The 24,308-nt window shown below is 35.4% G+C and overlaps 1 protein-coding gene across 5 annotated transcripts in view; it reads right to left on the minus strand.

Annotated features, from left to right (window-relative positions):
- Positions 1-1,156: 1,156 nt before the first annotated feature.
- Positions 1,157-24,308, minus strand: part of Ylpm1 (YLP motif containing 1) — a 73,171-nt gene continuing 50,019 nt past the window's right edge. For 2 of the 5 annotated variants that reach the window (XM_076849857.2, XM_076849853.2), the window contains 10 exons: positions 23,687-23,749; positions 23,294-23,413; positions 22,892-23,068; positions 22,723-22,806; positions 21,947-22,030; positions 18,683-18,763; positions 15,524-15,575; positions 10,148-10,278; positions 2,950-3,132; positions 1,157-2,619 (listed from right to left, as the gene is read on the minus strand). In XM_076849857.2, the coding sequence (XP_076705972.1) occupies positions 2,986-3,132; positions 10,148-10,278; positions 15,524-15,575; positions 18,683-18,763; positions 21,947-22,030; positions 22,723-22,806; positions 22,892-23,068; positions 23,294-23,413; positions 23,687-23,749 (939 nt within the window). In that variant the 3' untranslated portion in view covers positions 1,157-2,619; positions 2,950-2,985. Of the gene's footprint in view, positions 2,620-2,949; positions 3,133-10,147; positions 10,279-15,523; positions 15,576-18,682; positions 18,764-21,946; positions 22,031-22,722; positions 22,807-22,891; positions 23,069-23,293; positions 23,414-23,686; positions 23,750-24,308 lie in introns of those variants that run through there. The other 3 variants (XM_076849854.2, XM_076849855.2, XM_076849856.2) reach the window with 3 other exon arrangements.

The raw sequence follows: 24,308 nt of genomic DNA on the forward strand, positions 1-24,308 counted from the left end.
CTGGCTTTGAACTCCCAATCCTCCTGTCTCATCCTCCTTAGCCACTACACCCTGCCAATGGCTTCTGATTTTTGTTACTCGATCATTAAAATGTTTTAAATGTCAACATAATCCTAAATGATTCTCAAATAGAAAAATTTCTGCATCTCATCTACCAAGTTCCTTGTACAGGAAGTTATGAATAGAGTTAAATCAGAAATTTTACATTTAACTTAAAATATCTGAAACATCAGACTATTTTGAATTAAGACAAAAGATTGAAATAAAACTCTTATGATTAGGGGGCTGAGGGATATAGGTCAGTTGGTAGAGTGCCTGCCTCACATGCACAAGGCCCTTGGTTCAATCCAGCACCACAAAACAAACCAACAAAAACCTAATATGATCAAAATAAAAATTTTAAAACATACCAAACAGCTTTCTAAGATAAAAAATAGTAAGTAGATAAACTGAAAATATTTGTCTTATCAAGGCATTTTCTCCACATACCAATTTTTACAAAATACTCTTGAGCTTTCCATTCTATTCTGCTTCTGCTGATAATGTAAGTTTACAAATTTCTTAACTGTTCAGTATTAATCAATTGTATCTATTATTTTCTTTTTGGTTCCTAATCTTTTTTCATAAATTTCCTAGCATTGAGTTTATCTGTCATACCAATTTCCTAAAGCAGGTAATGCTGCATTAATGTTAATGTGTATCTTCTGGAAACAGAAAGAAGCCATGTCTGACTGTTGATTCTTCTCCTTCCCTCCGGGATAGGAGCACTGACACCAACCCAATTCACAGGTGACCTTCACTCCTTATTTCATTGGCATTCTGAATACTATAAAAAAATTAAGGACAACTGAAATAAAGCATCTGCTAGAAGAACACAGAGGCTTCCCATTTCTCCTGAATTAGAGAACACATTCTGGAAGTTTTATTTTTGATGAGGAGAGACACTGGGTACCTTTAGTAAGTCTTTGCACAAACAATAATTCTATGGCTATCTTGTACCTTCTCCCATCATAATAAAGGCCCTGAGAAAGACCAATATTTAGAAATGTATCACAGGCTAATAAGCAAATCAAAAAAGCTACTAAATACTACAAACACTGGAAGTTATTTAATGAAGCAAATTATACATTCAATATTGACCTGTTAATGAATTTAAAGTCTTGGCTTTAAACATTCAGAATTCCAGGGAAGATACAAGTACAGAAAGTTGTCAGGGTTTCCATTAAATCAGTCTTCAGTACTATAATATCAAGTTGGTGAACCCAAAGTGATATTATTGGGCTGCTAGTAAATACTTCTATTTACACGGTATTTGCTGTAGATCATAAAACAAAATGATTTTCATCTGTGGGCTGAAAGAGAACACTTCAAAATGCTGAAGTCTTAGGTGAACACATTTACAAACTGCTGAACTGGCTAACAAAGTGAAAATGGCATTTAAGGAAAAAGGCTTTTTTTCAAGCTAGAAGTTGTCTTTTTTTAAATTGTAAAACGAGAAAGGGAAGAGTCCTCTTTCTGTGTATAAAGAAGGATGGCATTTGGGTTTTAGCCTTTGTGTTCCTGGGCTCTACCTTGCATTACCACAGAGAGGAAATTCTGTGCAGAAGGCCATATGTTCCAAAAGTGAGCAATCTGGCAAGAACCTGAAAACCTGACAGGCTTCAAGGCTGCATGTCAGAGGGCCCTGCATCTGCATGTTCCTGCCCTGTGATTTTGATTCAAAAATCAACATTTCAAGTTCAAAGTAAGGCAGTAAGCTTGAGTTCTGTGGAGTACATCAGTTATGTTCACCAGGATTCAAATCTAGATCAGGGGAAAAAAAAATCAAAACATAATATAGCATTAAGAAAAAGGAAAGAAGAGTGGGAAGAATAGAGACCCCACCCCCTGAAAAAAAAACAAAAAACATTATGTTACAGAACAAATATGCTCCAGAGAACTGGATGAATATTTGAACTTGGTCTCTATCAGTCTTTAAGACACAAAGATAAAGAAACAAAATATGTATAAAACAACGATGAGTGTTCTGAACACCACTGAACCTTACGTTTTACAACATATGCTATAGAACCATTGAGCTACAATAATATTCAATGGGAAAGAGGCTTTGGGATGTTCAGCTTGCATGTAATTAGGTCACACCAATTTAAACATTCAGCTTAAATGTTTAAAAATTCAATACAAGAAAAATTAAGAAAACGAGAAAAGGGCCCATGCTGTGTAGCCCATGAATCTCATTGGCTTTATCGTGAAGTTTATTGTTTTTAATCCTAGTACAATCAGCTACCAGTTACATATAGTAAAAAACAAAAACAGCCACAAAGCAATGATGATAGAGATAGTCTGTGATATTGTACAGAGAAGGAAATATTCAGTCGGAATCCTCCAGTCCCCACCTGGCTTCAACAGTTAAGCTATCACTCCCACCCTCCCCAAAATAGTTTTGAAAATTTTTATTTCTTGCTTGGATACAGCAAGATTCTAATACCTCTTGGGGACACTGGAGAATTTTAAAAACTAAAGCAGTAGAAACAAAACAAAAATGGAAACGTGGAAGCAAGGTGACACACAAAGAAGATCCATGAGGCCTTGGCTTCAGATCACCTCAAAGCGAACCACCTGGAAAGAAAAGAAAAGATTGTTATGTCAGAAAAAAAAAAAAAAAAAAAAAAAAAAAGGCAGGTCTCATTATCATAACATGACTCCACTTTTTCTCCAATCCACAGAATCCAAGCTTCTCTCAAGTTCTATATTTTTATAAGCAAGCCAGGATTACAGAACATTGCTTTCTTTTCTAATATGTTATTGTAAATGTTAGCAAAAAACCAGTTCATACTTACTCTTTCAGAATTAGAAAATAGCATTTTTAGTAATGCATGTTGTCTTCTTTATCTTAAACCCTTTGAAGCAACCACATAGTAGGTTACTTATATGACTGGGTACTCTTACCTTAGGGGAATAATGATTCCATTCAAAAACTAAGTCTCATATATATTTGGTTCGATTGAGGGCTTTTTCAGCCAGGTGGCCACTTTCATCTGTAATCTTCTCCCAATCTGTCTGTCCGACCACAAAACCTATGGCCCTTTTCCTATCTGCATCCTTCTTTTCTTCCAGGTCTGCCCATCTCACCTAAAGAGAACATAGCATTAGGCTGGGCTACAGAGAAAAATATATGCAAAAGTCCCCCTCCCTCTTTGGGTAACTTCAGGGGCAGAATGACATGCATGAAACTCCAAGTTCAGAACATAGTAAAAATTAACCCAAGAGAACAGAAGAAAGCCCTGTATCTTACTTAAGTCACCAAGTCCTAACCACTGTAGCTCTTAAGCAGTTCAGCTCTTGGCTAAGTCCTGCCTTCTCTACCTCCTTTGTCACTCACAGGCCTGTCCTTTAAGCTCACAGGCCTGTCCCTGCCCCTTTCTTTTTTAACCCGAAGTACTAATCTTTGATTAGTCTTCCTGCCTCTACTCACCCCCTCCAATCCACTCTACCATAGAGATTTCCCCCAAATACACAGTTGTGACTCAGTTTCAAACTCTTCCCCTAAGAAAAGTAAGTAAGTCTTTAAGACAAAGTCCACGTACTCAGATCTCACTTGATCTGGCCCCCATCCATCCTGTGGCATCTCTGGCCAGTGATGGAGATAAACAATAGACTTATTTCTGATTCTCAGAGCATGTCAGCTCATTTCATGTTTAATTTTGCAAGTACCAGTCTTTCTAGTAAGGTCTTTCCCCAAACCTTGTTTACCTGGCATGAATGTAGTCGTCCTTCCATACTTTATCCCTTTTTTAAAAAAATATTTTTAGTTGTACATGAACATAATACCTTTAATTTTTTTATCTTTAGGTGGTGCTAAGGATCAAACCTTGTGCCTCACACATGCTAGGCAAGAGCTCTACCACTGAACTACACCCCCAACCCCAAATAATCATTTTTAATCACCACTTTTCTGAAGTTCCTTTAGGATTTCAACATGTCTACTTTTGAATTTCACGCTTCAGTGTAATTACCCAATTATAGATCTGTCTTCTCCATATAATTTATACACATTGAGTCGGAATCCCTCAGCCCCCACCTGGCTTAAACAGTTAAGCTATCACTCCCACCCTCCCCAAAATAGTTTAAAAAATTTTTATTTCTTGCTTGGATACAGCAAGATTCTAATACCTCTTGGGAACACTAAAAACTAAAGCAGTAGAAACAAAAATGGAAACGTGAAAGCAAGGTATATAAACTATAAACACTTTAACATCTTTTTTTTGTTGTTTGTTTTTTGAGATGGGCGTCTCATTACGTTGCCAATGCTGGTCTCAAGCTTGCGATTCTCCTGCCTCAGCCTCCCAAGTAGCTGTGTAGCATGTGCCACACAGCACTTGGCCTTGTAAACACCTTAATTCAAGGACTGAGTTTTATTTATCTCCACAGAATTAAAATTTCTTGAAATTTCATCTTAGAAAATAGAAAGCTAGTATTATTACCTTCATACATGACATAGAGACCCACTGACACAACTGGCAGGATTACAACTATAGATATATGATTCAGGGGTATTTCCTGTTGGTGGTACTCTGATTTTTTTTTAAAAAATGAACTCTTACAATATTATATTAATTTTTTAAAAAAATTTGTTTTAATCAGTTACATATGACAGTACAATGACCTTGACAAATCATACATTTGAATCAGATGGGATATAATTTCTCAGAGTATACAGGTTGCACAATCACATTGGTCATGCAGTCACATATATACACAGTAATAATAATGTCTTTTTCATTCTACTATCCTTCCTATCTCCCCAACCCCTCCCCTCCCATGACTTCAAATACTGAAAGGTAGACTATGACTCTGCTACTTGTAATGCACAGTACCAAAGACTGTATTTTAAATATGCTTGTGATTTATTTATTATCTGTGACAAAGAAAGGAAACGAGAGCATCAAAACCATGCTCTTAGCCAGCAAGGTGGTGCATGCCTGTAATCTCAGTGGCACAGGAGGCTGAAGGAGGAGGATCATGAGTTCAAAGCCAGCCTCAGTACTGGTGAGGTGCTAAGCAACTTGGTAAGACTCTGTCTCTAAATAAAATACAAAATAGGGCTGATCAGGATGTGGCCCAGTGGTCGAGTGCCCCTGAGTTTAATCCCTGGTACCCACCCCCCACAACAAAAAACGCTCCATACTCTTCATATTGGAATTAAACATGCATTATTGCTCTAAGGTATACTGGCCTTCCCTTTTCCCATCTGCAGGACTGGTTATGAAATGACCAGGCTTCTCCTAATGCAATCATGTGGTCAAAGGGATGTGTAGGAACTATAGTGGGGAAGGAAATAATAACACTTCTTTTTAAAAAAATAACTTTATTTTATTTATTTATTTATTTTTATGTGGTGCTGAGGATCGAACCCAGGGCCTTGCATGTGCAAGGCGAGTGCTCTACCACTGAGCCATAACCCCAGCCCTGGCACACCTTTTAAAGAGAAAGAGAGAGAATTTTTTAATATTTATTTTTTAGTTTTCGGCGGACACAACATCTTTCTTTGTATGTGGTGCTAAGGATCGAACCCGGGCCGCACGCATGCCAGGCGAGCGAGCTACCACTTGAGCCACATCCCCAGCCCAGGGGCCTTGTGCATGTGAGGCAAGCATTTAACCAACTAAGCTATATCCCCTGCCCCAATGCGGCTTTTTGTATACAAAGATCTCAGGGCATTCTACACATCAAAAAATAAATAAATAATTTAATTTTGGTTAGTTCATAGGCACTGTTAGTTCTACTTGGAATAAAGGATACACATTTTACTGAAAGATGACTTGTGGTGGGGAGCATAAAGGATGTATGGGCAGACTATGACTACTGAACAAGGAAAAGGTAACCAGCTCACAATAAATTTAAACTCATGTCTGGGGCACTGATCAACATATTCAGCACAGAGCTAAATATGTTGATCAATCTCAACCTGCTACTTTTAAAGTTGCACTTTAGATTCTAAGTGCTTAAAACCTTGATAAAATGGAAGAATATGGGATTAGAAGAAAAAGTATATTATTTTTCAAATAAGCACTATGATTATGCATGAATTACTAAGTTTTTTGTTTTGTTTTTTTGCAAGACAGAAACTTTTATTTCCAGGAATTGTGGATAAGTAACAAGTCAAATTTAAACATTCTATTTGAAAGATGGGCGGGTGGTGGGGAATTACTAAGATTTTTGAAACTGGAATTACAATATACTGGAAGGTGTTACATTTTTTTCACATCTCTAATACATACTGATGCTGTATTAAAATTACTAATTTACATGCTGGATTCTTCCATTGGAGGTCAGCTCCTTATAGGACTTATTCACACAGACAATCAATTTGTAAAATGAATGAAAGATCATCAAAACACTAACAACAACAGGAATGAAATAATGGCTTTCAGCCAGAATGGCTCCTTCTTTTCTTTTGAGATAGTGTCTTTACCTATTTCCCTAATAACCTCAAACTTGCGACCCTCCCATCTCAGTCTCCTGAGCTGCTGAGATTACAGGTGTGTACCACCATACCTGGCCAGAAATGGCTTCTTGAGTCAGTGTCCCTTCTAATTTTCCTAAAGGTACTTTTGAGGTTTATAGCCCAATATCTCTTTTTGCCACTTAACTGTAAGAAAAATGTGTTACAATATTAAAAAAACCTTGGCTAACACTCTAAGGTTTGATTATATATATATTTCATCTATTATTACTAAAAATATTTCTAATATATACAAATTTGTTAAACAAGGAAAATGTTCACCTTCCACAGTCATAAAATAAATACAAAATAGCGGGGCTGGGGCTGGGGCTCAGCGTAGCGCACTTGCCTGGCATGCGTGAGGCATTGGGTTCAATTCTCAGTACCATATATAAATAAATTAATTAAATTTAAAAAAATACAAAATAGAGTCCACATGAGCTGCCATTTTATATCCAACTAAACCTGAAACTTCTTAAAAACAAGTATACTTTAAAGCCTAGCCATTTAGGTAAAATTTCTAATATGATCAACTCTACAAAACCACCTTTTTGTTGTGGTAGAAGTTAATCCCAGGAATCCATATGGTATTTGTAAAAAGTTGAACTACTGAAACCAAGAGACCCAAGAAAGGAATGGAATAATGTATGCTACATTCTTGCTACTTATAAGATCTTCTTTCCTTGGGCCCTGATATTAATTTTGGTGAGTGGTTTGAGAGTTAAAAACTATTTAAAATCAAGATATGAGGCAGAGGAATGAGATTAAAGAGGAGCCATTTTAGAACTAGGCCATTTAGACATTTAGAACTACGATGTGCACTCCTCAGTTTTCTCTTGTCACCCAACTTGACAGTAAACTGCAAGGGATCATATACTTCTTATTGCACAGGTGACAGACGTCTAAGTAAAAATAAAAAAAAAAATGTCTCATTTCAGATTATATGTCACCAAAACTACACTGAATTATTATTCTCAAATCACTTCTGAAGAAGGTGTGCCACTTTTTTTTTTAACTTTTTTTAGTTGTAGATGGAAGAATATGGGATAGAAGAAAAAGTATATTATATTTCCTCACTATCTTCATCTTCATTTATTTATTTATTTATTATTTTTTTAATGTGATGCTGTGGATCCAACCCAGGGCCTCACACATATTAGCCAAGTGCACTACCACTGAGCTACAATCCCAGATCAGATGTGCCACTTTCTATTTCTTTCTTTTTTTTTTGGTACTGGGGGTTGAACTCAGGGGCACATGACCAATGAGCCACATCCCCAGCCCTATTTTGTATTTTATTTAGAGACAGGGTCTCACTGGGTTGCTTAATGCCTCACTTTTGCTGAGGCTGGCTGTGAACTTGCAATCCTCCCACCTCCTGAGCCGCTGAAATTACAGGCGTGCATCACTGCACCAGGCTTCTTCTTCTTTTTTAAATATATATATATTTTTTAGTTGTACAGGGACACACAATATCTTTGTTTATTAATTTATTTTTTATGTGGTGCTGAGGAACTACTGAACCAGTGCCTCACACATGCTAGGCAAGCACTTTGCCACTGAGCTACAGCCCCAGTCAGCCACTTTCTATTTCTATTGACCTCAACCTTAAAATTGGAGTAACAGGCATGATGCAAATAGTCCTTGGGAGAGGCTGGACACAAATGAAAAGCCATTATAAGGGTATCTCCTCCTTGTTCCTTCAAGCTACACAGACAAGAGTGGGCTTATGGGCTGTCTGCAATTTTGAAATAGTTTTGAAAGCTGGATTCTTTGAAATGGAACACACTTTCATGAAGATTTACTGGCATTTTTAGTCTCTTTAGAAAAAAATATTTTAGTATTCAACCATTGAGGAAATTCATGAAAAAATACAAAGAAATCATGTGTAAAAAGTATCATGTACAACCCCATTCTTAATAAGAAATGATATATTTTTCTCCCAGATATCAGATAGTCAAAAAGTTTGATTACAGCACTGTGGGTGTAAGTGTGGTAAAAGAGGATACTTAATTTACATGTGGATAAGAAATAGTTAGGCCTTTTTGGAAAAAAATCATATCTGTCAGAATGATAAATCTATTCTATGACTTTGCAGCTTTAGTGCTAAAAATTCATCCTAAGGAAATATTTGCAAAAAGATACCAAGGCTTATGCCCCACGATTTCTACTATAGTATCTGTATTAGCAATAAAATGGAAATAGCACAGACATCCATCAATAATGGACTGGTTAAATAACTACTTGTACAACCAAATAATGGCATATTGGGCAGCTTTTTAAAAAGAATGGTAGATCTGTATATACTTATATCAAGATATAAGAAAGTTGTTCATAACAGTGTATATATGATCTCTTTGCTTTGTTAGTTTGTTTTAAAAGATATACATATATATCACTTTAATTGAATCCAATATCTATGTGGTACACCCATCCCATGTCCTGGCTTCATATTTCTGTTCCCTTTCATAGTAAAACTTCCTCTTCATTTGCTGTTATATACTTCTTCTCCAGTATGCTCCAAATTGGCTGTTGCTGCTGCTTCTTTCTTTCATTTTTTTTTTTTTTTTTTTGTACAAGGGGACTGAACCCAGGGGCACTTAACCAATGAGCCAATCCTCAGTGACACTCTAATAAGATATAAAAAGAGCTAAGTTGCCGAGGCTGGCTTTGAACTCATGATCCGCCTGCCTCAGCCTCCTGAGCTGGCTCCAAACTGGCTTCTGTCTCTCATCTAAGAGAAGAACATACAGCAACCCTCATGTTGCCAAATCTAATGGCCATTTCTGTTCTCAATTTAATTGTTTTTTTCACTTTAGAACTGATTTTTTTTTCTTGAAACACTTCTATCCGAATTTCTAAATTTGGGGTCCAGCATTCCATTTTCTTTTCTATTTAAAATTTCTCCTTGGGCAAGATCATTCAGTTTCATGGTTTACCATTTTTCTCAAATTCATTATTTCAGTCTGGTCTCTCATGAATTTCACACTTGTAAATCTAATAGCCAATTTAATATTTTCACTTAGATGGATTTGTATCTCATCTAACCTAACCTAACCTAATCTTAGATGGGGTCCAATTATGCTATCCAGACTGGCTTGATATTCCTAGACTCAAGTGATCCTCCTGCCTCAGCCTTCTGAATAGCTGGGGCTACATTACAACCAGGTCTTTACTTAGATTTCTAACAAAACTTAAGCTTATGACTCCCTTAGAGTAAACAACATCACAAACATTGGATGTGCATTGCCAGAACCCTAAGGAAGTCACTCTTGATCTCATCTACCATTGGACCCTCCCCATAAAATCCATTAAGAAGTATTACAGATTCTCTTTAACACCCTACTCTGCACCCCATTCTTACCTTATGATAAAATAACATAATGGTTACTCCCAGCTCCTTTAAAATTGACAATATGCAAACCATGTAAGGTCCTGTTCTCCATTTTTTAAGTCACTTGCACATTTTGACCTAAAATTTGTAAGGACTCCCTTCTTTTTAGAATATGTAATGTCATACAGTATCAAAACTAAAATGCTCTAAAAAATGGCATTCATATAATTATCTCCTCGTATTTTTCTAAAATCTGATGCTTAAATGGGTCCTTTATTTGTTCTGAGTTATTAACAAAAGTCACTTACCCTCTTCTTCCCAGGCTCAGAAGCACGAGTTTCATAATCATCAGGGAGCTGAAGATAATCCTCCATTCTGCTGGCAATCGCCTCCCAGTCACGTTTCCTTTTAGTACCAGTCCTCAAGCCATCCAACTTGTCTGAGAGACAAACACAGAGCCGAAGCATTAAGGAAGAGTGTGAATTTGTACACAACACATATACAAGGGAAAAGAAGTCTGGAATACTTTCAAGGGGAATTATCCATATTTTTGAGTGGAGCATCACTTGCAGATCCAAACTATCTTCATGGCTGAGAAAAATGTCAAGTTCTGTGCAATTTCCACAGTCTATCTGATGTTTGTACTAGCTACTGTTACATTATGATGCTGGTTTAAGTAAAAAATAATGGGCAAAGCAAGAAAAAGCACTTGTCTTCTGCCTTCTCCTTGTTCTCCCATGCTCCCCAATTCAAAGTTTTGAATGAAAAGCTGAATTTTTCTAAGACAATTACTTCCATTCTTTTTTTTCTTCAACACATCATTAATACCATTCATTTCATCTACAATTGTGTGTAATATTGTATCATATAAAAAGTAAGCAGTACCAAGAACTTAGTGATATTTAAGAGGATTTAAGATGTACAGTTTCTTAGGATTTTGGCTGCTGTGAGAGAATTAATCATGAATTAATGTTTATAAATCAGATGACTATATGAGATTGCCACTTTCTCTGGATACATCATAAAATACTGTTGACCATTCTGATGCTAAAGTCTAGTCAGCCAAAGTGACCAGATCTAATACTTCTTTCTGAACCCTGATTCAGAGGGCCAGGCCTCCCAAGAGCTTACAACTACAATCAATTAAATGAATAAGAATTCCACAACCAGAAACTATGAGATAGATTAGATGTCTTAAAGAAGAACACGCAATGAAAATGTGTTGTGTCTTTTTTATTGGTTATTAATAATTGATCTTGAATACTACATATGGAATATCATGAGTTATATACATTTTTAGCTACAATAAAGTACTAAACTTTTGAATCATTTGAAGTTATATAAACATACTATTATTAAAGCAGACCAATAAAGGTAAGCCTAAAAGCTTCAGGAACACAATGACCATACTTCATAGAATTCCGTAACAGGTGCAGAGGGTATATAATAGAAATCTTTAAGGTACCAAGTTGGAGGGAACTTGATATGAAGTGCAATGGAAGCAGTTGCAAGGAGGAGGGTGAATTTATGCTTCAAATATATGAATTTCACACACAACAAACTGTACAATATTTAAAGGCCAGGAAGATTTTGCATAATTGGCAAACTTTTTAGTTTCAACCCTCCCAACCCACAAAAGCAATTATCACTGAAAAATCAGTAAGGCAAATTTATTACTTTACAAAACTCAAGAAAAGTTTATCATCTTGTTTTGGCAAAATTTTCACATGGGTGGGGTTCTGTAGAACCAGTTTTGTATTTCCTCTGCAGATCACATGCTATACCAAGTGGCTCTATCTACAGGCCATACTATACACAATCTTAAATAAGTGACTCCTTCCTGCACAGGGACATAGGATATGGTATTTGAAAATCAACAAGGTCCTATAAGCAATGACACCGGACTTAGTTCAACAGCATACAGTGTTACCAGAAGAGTAGGAAGCTCCCGCATACTTATTATTAATAAGTTAAATAAACCTTAATTGAGTTTGAAACTTAATACAATTAATTTTGACATTAACATACTTCAAAGGAAAAAAATTCACATTTCAATTCCAAGAATAGAGAATGGCCAGGTAGCAATGCAGAAGAGCAGTGAAAACTGCAAGAGATTTTCCTCATACACTGGATATATGACAGGAGTTACAGACCAGGTGTTCTAGTCAGAAGAGCAGGCATTTCTAGTCTGAGCACCCTTGTTTGAAATGTTTAATTTGAAATTTTATTGTGCAATCTGTTTAAAAGTTTCCTCGTTGGGACTAAAGAAAGGCTCATTCATACCTCTTCCACATGGCATACTGGAAACCCAAACACACAGATGGATGGCATAAGGTGAGGAAAGAGGAATCTGGGTTCTTAATTATAAAAGGAAGATTGGTGACCAATAAACTTACACTAATGATTTTGAGACATCTGAGATTCAAAAGATAAAAAAGTTTTAAGATGATGATGAATTTTAAATCCAACTTGGCAGGCCATAGAATTTTACCACATCTTTAAAACTGTAAATATTATTATACAGCACAACAGAAAAATTCTTTAGATACATCTAAGTATTTCCTAATGTAAATAATATTTCTGAAAATCTGTTCATGGTGAACATACAAGCGTTAAGTGCCTATACAAACAATAGTTACGTTCCAACTGTGAAGAGATGAGTCTGACTGATGTGCAGAAAGCCAATACACAACAACTTAAGTACAGAAAAATGACACAGAGAAGAGAAAGACAAAAGTACTTTAGATGGTGAAACCTAAGTTAGGATGAAAATGGTTTCAAATATTCTAGTTCTTACAGTTTGGGAAACGAAAATCACATTGCTGGAATTTAAGTAGCTTCAATTCTGGATCCCAGCATCTGATGTGGCATGTAATAATACCCACCTTGCTTTAGGATGCCTGTGTCCCAGCTGGGAAGTAATATTAGGTATAAAACTAAAGGCGGACTACAGGCAGCCTTCAACAGTTCCATGACACCCACACCAGATGTAGCTCAGGCCTGCTCTGAACTATTTCAAAATTAGGTTGCTTTCATTTTAATACTCAGACACAGGCTGAACTATATACTGGGCACAGATCAAGACTTTGCAATGAGACCTAACCAGATGCTTGAAAGATTTGAGGTCAGTATTTTCTTACTGGCAGACTAATTTGTGAATCAAATTCCTCAGTTCCAGATTCAGCTCTTCTTTTGGTTCAATGTGTGACACTGCTAAAGCTTAATGTTTCCACCAGCATAATCATGTTACCAAGAGTAATTTAAGAATGTTGATTGAGTACTCAGAAAAATCAATTGTACCTGTTATGATAAGGAAGACAACATAAATAAGCTAATTCTCAGATAAAGATACTCATGAGTTAAAGGAAAACCTTTAAACTGGCTCAAATGACTAATCTCAAAGGAATAAGTACTTTCAAGAAAACACATTGGATTTGCCTTCCTCCATGGATGGATCAGCTCTCAAGACAATACAGTGGTGCAAGATGCAAGTCCTTATACAAAGTATCATTGTCACTCCTATTATAAACAATCAAAAGCTGAACTGTAAACATTAGAATTTATTTTCTGGATTTATTATCAGACTTAACCCTACCAGAAATGGTTTATAAGAAATCCATTCCTGTAATTCATTGTCTAACACTGTTTTCAAAACCGAGTGTATCTGTGTAAGATATATTTTCTGAGGATTAAATGGTACACAAGCCAGAATTCTTCCCAGAAATTAATATCAATGTTAATGTCATATTTTCTTGAATAATTATCATAACTAAATTCCATCTTCTTTTCTCCTTAGAAACTAGAAAGAAAAGTAAAAAATGGACTGGTTTCAGTTTAAAAAAACACTATCCCAGATCACATATTACACAATGCCTCTGAGGAATATTTGCTTAGCTAAAATAGTTATCACTTTTATATTCACTTTATCTATTTTTATTTATAATCTTTCTTTGCCCCAGAAGATAACCACCATTTAGAGAACCATTAGAAAGAAATGGTCTTAGTGTCTTATAGATTATTTCCAAAGTACATAAGCCTCGAACTTCAACCTACTGTCAAAATAAGTAGAATAAGTAGAACCAAAGCGTCATTATATAAAAAATTAATGTGGTTATTATTCTCTACATATTTAATTGCATTTAAACATATATGTGCTTCAGGTCTAAGGAAGGAGACAGTTGGTGATTATTAAGATTTCCCACAGAGGAAAGAAAAGTAGAATGTCAGTGAAACATACATAGATTTCATTTAACATATGCTTTTTTTTTTTTTTTTTTTTAAAGTCTTTTGTTTGTCTTTAGTGCTGGGGATTGAACCTAGGGCCTCACACATGTTAGGCAAGCACTGAGCTACATCACCAGCTCTAAAAAATGTTTAGATTTTATTATAAAGAACCTATCCCAGCCAGGCACTGTAATGCTGGTGGCTCAGGAGGCTGAGGGCCTATGCAACTCAGTGAGACCTTGTCTTTAAATAAAATACAGAAAGGGCTGGTGATGTGACTTAGTGGTTGAGTGCCCCTGAATTCAATTCCTGGTACAAAAAAAAAAGAAAAGATAAAAAAAAAAAGAAAAAACCTATCCCAATAACAGTAATATTACTGTTTATGGAACTACTTTTTAAACACGGAGTCAATATCAAGAGTTAGCACCAGTAGCTGTGCAAAACAGAAGGCATAATTTTCACAACTATGTATTTTCTGTGGTGCCAGAAACACAATGTGTCCTAGGGAGTGAAGCAGCTAAATGACTATATTTGTTGTATGAAATAAAACTTAAGGAACTGTCTAAACGTCTTTATTTCATAAAGTTTTGAAGTCACAGTATGATACCAGGAAGAGAACAGCAGAGGCTAACAGTCATAATTCACACATCATTTAAGGCCTTTGTAGTTCCAAAAGTTTCCTAGCATGTTTTCTTAAAATTTTTCTGATACATCTCAATCGACATGTTAAACTGTTTTCTTTAAATGAAGTAATGAAAATTTTAAAATGCTTTACAGTATCACCACGAAATACTGGAGGAATCTGCTTGATTATGTGTTTTTGTTTGTTTGGCATGATGGAAAACCTCACATTAAGCAACTCTGAAGTCTGATTTAAATAATCATTTTAACTGGTTTACCTTGTAACCTGGTGCTAACGACAACTTGAAGGAAAATTTATATGGAATCTCATAAAGCAGGCTCTTCAAAAATCTGAATTAGATATTCACTTCCCTATATCCAGAACCCCTAATTCACTACAAGAAAAATATGTGCCTTTTAATTAATCTTTAGACTTTAATTATTATTATCCTTATCCAAAGTATTCATAAACAGGTTCAACTCTGGGCTGCAATTAAATATTCTTTAAAAGAAGAAACGTCACCAGCACCAATATTTCTGATCAATATAAAAAAATGAATGTTAAAAGTTATAGAATTATTAAATTCATCAAATATTTCACTGTACTCTAAAAACTTCAAATGGAATAGAGCAATTCTTTTAAATAATCTTTTTCCACTCTGTCACAAGATATAACTAGTTAAACCAAAAGCTAATGAAACAGACTGGAGGATGTGAGGCAGGCCAAAAATTGTGTTTTCACCTGAAGTTTTGGGAAATTTGTTCTTCTTATAGCAGAAAGCTCTATGACCATTACCATGAGGTATCACATATAAAAACAGGAAAAAGGAAATACCCACCTAGCTTTGCCTCAGAAGTGTCCATCTCCCATTTGCTTTTCGGAATGTAACCCTAAATCGTACACAGAGAGAAGCTCGAAGGGTTAGAAAGAGACACATACATGCAAAACACTTTTGAACTGGAAAAGCATTAAAACTGGGAATGGATTCAGTTTCCACTCACTAGTTGTAAATATATCCTTAGGGAAAACACAATCTCATTATCTTTGAAGAAACTAAAAGACCAAATTTGCCAAACTTCATGCATGGATTTCAGGGTAGTCATTTCAGTATAGTATTGTGAAGGCGCTTTGAGGCAGCTATGGTTCAGAGCTCATAATTGTAGTGTGAACAACAGCTGTATAGCAATTATGGTAAGAATGTACAGATAGCTACTATGCCAAAATTAATATCATTCTGTGTCTGATATTAATCACTAGCTAGGTGATTTTCTATCACAGCTGCTATTCTCAAGTGATTGTAGCAGGAGGTCCAAAATGTGTTCTTCAAGACAGTTACATGACAGTCCAGTGTTATTTTAAGTATTCGAAAGAAAGGAGGAGGGCTGGTATCACTGAACCCAACTACCCAATTATGAAGTTCAAACTCACTTTAAAATGACTCAATCCATGTACCAGTTAGATCTTACAAAGACTAATTTTATTGAATCAATTTCAGAGCATTTCTCTTTCATCAGTTGGAAATTAGATTATTAAATAATTAGATTATTAAATAAATTTCTTTTTAAATTTACTTTTCCCCATTATATGAAAAAACAAAAATCTCCACAACCAACTTACATCTTAGGTATCATGAGATAACTGAGTGGTTTATTTCAAACTCCCAAAACAGTTTCCAGTTTTCCAATGCATATAGTGAACTATGTATTTATTCACCTAGCAAGTACATGTGATTTATCATAATTGCCCTTTCCTTCACTTGGACTGTTTTCTATTAGACCCTAACACACAGAAATTTTAACATTAGGACCTAGAATACAGGACAAATTCATCAAAGGTGTCAGCAATTTTTTTTTTATGAATCATTATATCTCTCTACTGTTGAGAATATTCGAGTTCATAGAACAGACTGACACAGCTAAGTTGGAAGGTGTGTTGAAAATATGACAATAGGTTCTATGGAAGAGTTTACTTGAGCACCAGCATCATTATACCAGGGAACTTATGGGTTTTACACATTTCTAGTCAGAACTAATAGTTCAATTTCAGCTTACTAGGTATTTCAGGTTTTAAATTATATCATCTTTTCCAAATACATTACTAGAACAAACCACAAGAAAGCTATGCTGAAGCGTTGATGCTAAAAGTTAAGTACTGAAGAAGCCTGTACAAGTGATACATCAAAAATCACCTGAAATCCTTAAGCATCACTGGAATAATATAAACTCTGAATCATTCTACTAGGTATACTGAAGCACTAAAGAAGGCAAACTAGTACACCATTGATCTCCCAACAAGGATTTTCTTAACCAAGAAATGTTTTAATTTCATCCAGTGTATCAATCAGCACAGAGTGAAAAATGCAAAGTTTACTGAGAATTCTGTCAAAATAGTAGGAATGAAATAAGACTTGCTCTTAACCCTTTGGTTAATATTCTCCAAGAATCTTTTACTCTTGGGATAGAGTGCAACAGTAGAAGATCCTGGATTCTGGTCTTTGAATGGGTTAAGAGAAGTTTTAGAACATAAAGTAAACAAGGATATTAATTTCTGCCTGCTGGAACCATCCTGTTCTTTAAAACTCTACCATTCTCCCACTGCTTAAACTGTTAGGCCATTTGGAAATAAAAGATAGTCCAGCAAGGTAGAACTCTAAGGCTTCCTTGCCATGACTCTGATGTAAAAATAGAGTATTATAGTGTGTTTCACTTTAAAAAATAGTACATTCAATTAAAAGCTCCAAGTTTTGACCTACACCCAAGCAACTGAGATGTTATGAACCATATCCTAAATTGAAATCTCTATAAAGGTAGAGCTTCAGAAAGCTAATGATATTGCAGACTTCTCACATGGTCATTTTCTAGCAATATATATGCTGCAAGAAGCTAAAGAGGTCATTACCATAGTCTAGAACAGGGTGGACCTTTAAGTGAAATTTCCTGCCTACATTTTAGATTATGTATGTCAAAATACAACTTAGGAAAAATAGACTTTGTTTAAAAAAAAACATACTGAGACTCAAATGCCATTAACTTTAAAGCTTATTTTTTAATCCACATTTAAAATCTATGAATGTAGGTTGACACCATCTCTATATAAACACAGTTTCTATCAAGAGTCCTCTATATCACACATGGGTTTGATGGGACCACTCCTTGGAGAGTCTTTATACTCTGGGAATCCCCAGGAATGAGGGTTCTTGATTTATACATTTTCAGAGGAATATGAGAAGCAACTTTAGCAAAGGTGAAATATTAAATAAACCAAATAATAGTCTGGATTTAAAAAGCAACACTATTCCAAGGCATTGCTTATCTCTGTACCTCATTAGCAAATACTGAAAATTCAACATAACTCTATAGGTCGCATTTTCTTCAATAACAGGGTAAAGCAAACATCTCTACAGAGTTGTGATCAAAAACATTTACAGTACACAGGAACTTCAAACTCACAAATGTAAGTTTCTAATCAGCCTAAGCAAAATCCATTGGCTACACAATCAAAATTTTTCCCATCACTTAACAGGATAAAATGCAGAAGAACAAATCCAGTAGCCAGTGGCAACCCTCTGCCTCCTCATTCAATTAAGTTCTGACTTAGTTGACAGAAAAACTCGATTTTGAGATCTTGTAGCAAAGAAGAGACAATTTACGCATATGTTGGGTAGGCTGTTACCACATATCTGCTGGAATGTAAGAATGCCCTTTCAAATATAATTTTCTTAAAAAGTATATTCCCCTAAAACTATCCACAAATAGATGAATAAGTACAAAGGTAAGTTTCTTAGCACTCTGTTAAAGTTTTCTTTTAACACAGGGTTCTTTTGGTCTAGGGAAAAATAAAAAGTATCCAAAAATTTCCTTGAAGATGATTATGGAAACTTTTACCATTAAAAAGTGTATATCAACAGTAGTAATCTGACCACAGATCTGAATATAAAACCTCCTTAAGAAATCTAATAAAGAGACACTTTGTTCAAAGTGGTTGGTCTGTCTCCTACCAGTTCGCTTTCCTCTTCCTCTCCATCTTTTTTTTCTTCCTTTTGTTCTTCAATATTTGCATCAAAATCTTCCATTTCTACCTAGAGATGACAGTAATCATTAAACAGCAAACAAACAAAAAACATTTAGTTAACATTTAGAAAACCACTGAATTACTAAGATTAGGAATAAGGACTTTGCACAGTGTGCAAAGCACAAACTTACTATTAATTTTGAAACATAACTAATAAAGACAGAACAATATTCTGGCCTGGATATCCATTTTTATAATACCCTACGAGATTAAATATAATGTTTTATTCCACGTAGATGGTTACTTGTTTTAAATGTTTATGGATAACTGGGTTTCTTTTTACAACCTTTAACAAGTATTTTTTTCCAAATGAGGAAACTTATGTTTCAAATTTTGGAATATAAGAAAAAGTATAGTAAAAAGCGGGATGATAGTAACTTGGCCCAGAATGGTAGTTAATGCAAATAAGAGTACGTGGAGGGGCTGGGGATGTGGCTCAAGCGCACGCCTGGCATGTGTGCAGCCCGGGTTCGATCCTCAGCACCACATACAAAGATGTTGTGTCTGCTGAAAACTAAAAAATAAATATTAAAAATTTCATTCTCTCTCTCTGTCTCTCTCTCTCTCCCTCCACTCTCTCTTAAAAAAAGAAAAAAAGAGTACGTGGATTTGAGAAGCTATGTTACAAAGTAAAATTGACAAAACTTGTAACAGATTACAAGGTAAATAGATAAGGTCAAATGGTATAGGGGAGGGTAAAAATCAAAGATAACTTTCAGATTACTAGCTTTATCAATTAAGTGACTGTGACAGACATGGTGGCACAGGCCTGTGATCACATTGGCTCAGGAGGCTGAGGCAGGAGGATTCCAAGTTCAAAGCCAAACTCAACAACTTAGTGAGGCTCTAAACAACTTAGTGAGACCCTGTCTCAAAAAGTAAAACATAGGCTGGGGATGTGGTTCTCTGGTTAAGTGCCTCTGGTTAAATCCTAGGTACCTAAAAAATATCTGATTGGTGATTTTAATTGAAAAAACAAAATACTAAAAGAAGAACAGGTTTGGATGTGAGTTGGTTGAGTTTAAAGTGAAGATAATTTTTTTGACAGAGAATTTAGAAAATAATCATAGAAGAATTATAAAAATCACCTATAACCCCCCATTAAAAAATTAAGATTGTAACATAAGGTATAAAAATGGCAATCCAAACTACCATGATGGGCACAAGAGTAGCAATATATGGTGCCAGAAAGAGTCAGATCATTTATATAATGTGCAAAGTAAAAATCAAGCTAAGCAGAGAGTCTTAAAGTTGGGAAGCAGGAAAAGTCAATAAAAGACACCGAAAAGTGATGGCCAGAAAAGCAAAGCCAGAAGTGTGTAGACTCACAAAAGCCAAGAGAAAAACATGTTTTCAGGAAGGTAGGCAAAGTAAAGTAATAGAAGAGAGAATTGTCCACTACCATGGAAATCACTGGTGAGAGAGTCACTAGGTAATGAAAAGAGCAGAAGCCAGAGGAAATGGGCTGAGGAGTGGTATGACAGTTAAAAACACAACGACAACATTGAGTACAGATAACTCCCACTCACAGGAAGAGATCAAACAGAACAGAAGCACACAGCAATTAAAATGGAAAAATCTCTCCTTTCCATGATAAAGATTTTCTTCCACCAAATTAACTCATTCAGGCAAGAATTACTAATAAGTGAAAATATGTTCGAGAACAGGATATTCACAGTTCCAAAGAATTTCCCTTATACATTATTCTTACAAAAAGAGAAAGATACAAACACTTGACTGATATTACCTTAGTCAAGCAATGTCTAAATCACAACAAAGAGAGAAACTGACATTGTATGACTCCTAATGGGGAGCACTGAGGACACAACATCACTCATGTAGAATTCCTGCTAATGTTCAATGTCACGAGCCATCCATGGGCTGTGTGTGTGAGCTATGCGCATTTGAGCATATGAAGGGACTGCTGTGGTGTTGTGTGCTGATTGGGCTGTGCAAAGCCTTTCCTTTTGCTCTGCCTGTGATCCCACACAGCACCTGAGATGGGTGTGACCTGCCAAGATGTCAATCAATCTGCTGACCACAAGACATCACCAAGCAAGACTCCACCTTTCGAAACCCTATCCTGTGCCTTCTTTTGGTGGAATACTCTATCAAATGTCTTTTCCCAAAAAAATAGTGGGGTTCTGGGTATTCTCTCCCTTGCTCCTTCCAGTACTATCCAGCGTGGAGCTGACCCTTGAGATCACAGAGCAGTCCCACATTCGAAACTCATGTTCTTGTTTTGCATGGTTTCTTCGCCATTTTCTCAGTTTATTGCTACAGCTAGCTCCTTTGAACCCAGCTCATCTTGCCAGTCCAGCTAGCTGGCAACAGTTCAACCTAAATCTTAGCACACAGAAACAGGCCAACCCAAACTGAGGCTCCTTCTAAAAAACAACTGGCCTATGGTCTTCAAAAATTCTGTCTTTTTTGGGGCTGGGTCTAGGGCTCAGTGTTAAAGTGCTTGTCCAGCATTTGTGAGGCACTGGGCTCAATTCTCAGCACTGCACATAAATAAATGAATAAAATAAACCCGAGCAATAACTAAAAATACATATTAATTTTTTTTTTAAAAAGATGAATAGCCAAGTGGTCTAAATACAGCAGGTGTGTGATGTGCCTTTAAAAAAAAAAAAAATTCTGTCTTTATCATAACAGGCGGAGAATTACATGAAAGGATTAAATTCTGGAATTTAAAGAAATTGCTATAAAGCATGTATTAGGAACAGCTGATAAAATCTGCACAGAAACTATACATAATTCAAGAAATGTAATTCAGGAAACTTGTTAAATTTCCTGAACTTGATAATTGACTGGTTTTATAAGAGAATGTTCTTTTTTTTTCTTTTTTTTTAATTTTTATTGTTGGTTGTTCAAAAGAGAGAATGTTCTTGTTCTTAGGAGATGTCTACTATAGTATTTAAGTGTGACAAGCTGTGAGGTCTGCAACTTAATTCTCAAATGGTTCCACAAATAATAATGCCAACATTAATAACAATAATATTAAGCATATATCTATATAGAGAAAAAGGTGGCGAAATGTTAATAATTGGTATATGTCAATGAAAGATCTGGGGTACAGGTATTATACTATTCATGTAACTTTTCTATATGTTTTACATTTTTCAAAGTACAAAAGGTGGGAAAAAAAAGTTTTTGAGCAGTATTTAAGCTAAAGATACACACATACCTCTTCAATAGCAGCATCTTGCAGCAAAGAACGAATATCTAGACGCATCATGTGACGAGGTGCAGTTTCCCAGTGATCAGCCATCTATTAAGAAATTTAGGAGGTCAAGTAATTTCTAGAAACTACTCATATAAAGACTAAGTGAGTATCCAAGATAAAGTTAACTAGTACTGTGAGTGTAACAGTCCAGTTCTAGGAAGAGCCAAGCCACCCCTTTCATATATACACAGGAAAAGAAATGTTTATAAAACAGGTAGAAAAGATGTTCAAAAAGAAAACAGGATAGGGGTTAAGGTTGTGGTTCAGTGGTAGAGGGCTCACCTAGCATGCATGAGGTGCTGGGTTCGATTCTCAGCACCACATTAAAAAATAAAAATATTGGGGCTGGTGTTGTGGCTAAGCAGTAGAGTGCTTGTCTGGCGGGTGTGAGGCACTGGGTTCGATTCTCAGTACCACATATAAATTAACTAAATAAAGGTCATTGACAACAAAAAAAAAATATTTAAAAAAAGGAATTGTGTCCAACTACAACTAAAAAAAATATTTAAAAGGGTGGGGGGCCTGGGGTTGTGGCTCAGCGGTAGAGTGCTCGCCTAGACCGTGCAAGGCCTTGAGTTCGATCCTCAGCACCACATAAGTATAAATAAATAATATAAAGATATTATGTCCAACTATAACTAAAAAAGAAAACAGGATAAACAAGGACTTCCAGATAAGAGTGCTAATGTGGGAAAAATAAAGATTAGGGTACTCTACCACCCTGTTTCTGAAATCACCTTATTTATTTCTTTAAGCTTTCTTCCATGAATATTTCTCTTGCCACAGGTCTGGTTATCTGCACTCATTTCAGCCAAATATACCTAAGCAACAATAAATAATGATTAGGCAAAGAAATATAAAACTTACATGTAAATGAAGTGTTTTAAAGTTCTCTTAAGTCCATACCTCAAATCCCTTGGTTTTTGCTGCACTCCAAAACTGGTCAAAATGTCTAACTTTGTCATTGATAGCATCCAGAATGATAAAGGGGAAAAAGCCATCATCCAGAGTCTTTTTGAAGGTTTTGAACATGCTGGTACGGTAAGTCTCCTCCATTTCAGCTTCATATTCATATTCCATTACCTAAAATCCCCCCAAGAAGGTCTGAAGTTAGCACAAGCAAAGACTCATCCTAGATTTTTTTTACTGGTTAGCATTTAGATAGAGATGCTTTTGTACTTTCTTTCTTTCACACCTGAGTTCCAAAGTTTGAGAAGTTTTAGTCTTCAAAAAAGCACATATCTCTCTCCTCTTTAAATACTATTAATGAATTAAATTAAGAATGTAATCTAAAAGAATATATCACACCTTCTTTTTAACTTTCTTTCCAGAATCTGGATCTTTTTCTTCTTTTTCTACTTCGGTGATGAAGTAATCATCCAGGCTTAAAACTCTGGGTGCAGGCCCTCCAAACTCTACCTCCTTATCCTAAGAATCAAATAGTTAAGAAGGTTAAAAAAAAAAGAAAAGAAAATCTATGAACTCTATTAAAGAATGTTAATTCATTGAGAACACCAACATTTTTTTCTTATGGTTAAATAATATATAATTTTCTGATGGTTGCAAATCAAGCAGAGGCAAAAACACTTGTTTCAATAGATAAAAAAAAAAAAAATTTATATGGGACGACATGTACTATAGATCCACCAACACATTGCTCACTAACATAAACAACTGATTTTTTAACTATCCCATACTCACTCGAATAAGTTTTGCAACATGTGTCTTTCCACTGCCAGGCAATCCTCTCATTATAACAACAATCTGAAACACAATGGGAGAAAAATCACTCAGGAGATTTTTTTTTTGCAATGAGATCTTAGTTAACAACGACCTAAGATAAATGAATAATGTTAGAAATGAACAGTAGGAAAACTGGGCAAATTTATAAATAGGTAGAAATTAAATGACATATTCCCAAATAATCTGAGTCAAAGAAAAAATCAAAACAGAAGTCAAAAAAAGAGTCTGACATGAATGAAAATAAAAACAACATACCAAAGTTCAAGGGATAAAGCTAAAAAAGTGCTATAAGAGCCCATATTAAGAAAGAAGATGTACAATCAATAACCTAAATTTCTATCTTAAGAAACTGAAAAAAAGAAGAGCAAACTAAACCTAAAAAAACAGGAAGAAGGGGGCTGGGGTTGTGCCTCAGCGGCAGAGCGCTCACCTAGCACGTGCGAGGCCCTGGGTTCGATCCTCAGCACCACATCAAAATAAAATAAAGATGTTGTGTTCACCAAAAACTAAAAAATAAATATTAAAAAACTCTCTCTCTCTAAAAAAACGAACAAATAAATAAATAAATAAAATAAAGATG

This window comes from Callospermophilus lateralis, chromosome 3 (assembly GCF_048772815.1).
Source record: "Callospermophilus lateralis isolate mCalLat2 chromosome 3, mCalLat2.hap1, whole genome shotgun sequence".
In the NCBI taxonomy this organism is placed as follows: domain Eukaryota; kingdom Metazoa; phylum Chordata; class Mammalia; order Rodentia; family Sciuridae; genus Callospermophilus; species Callospermophilus lateralis.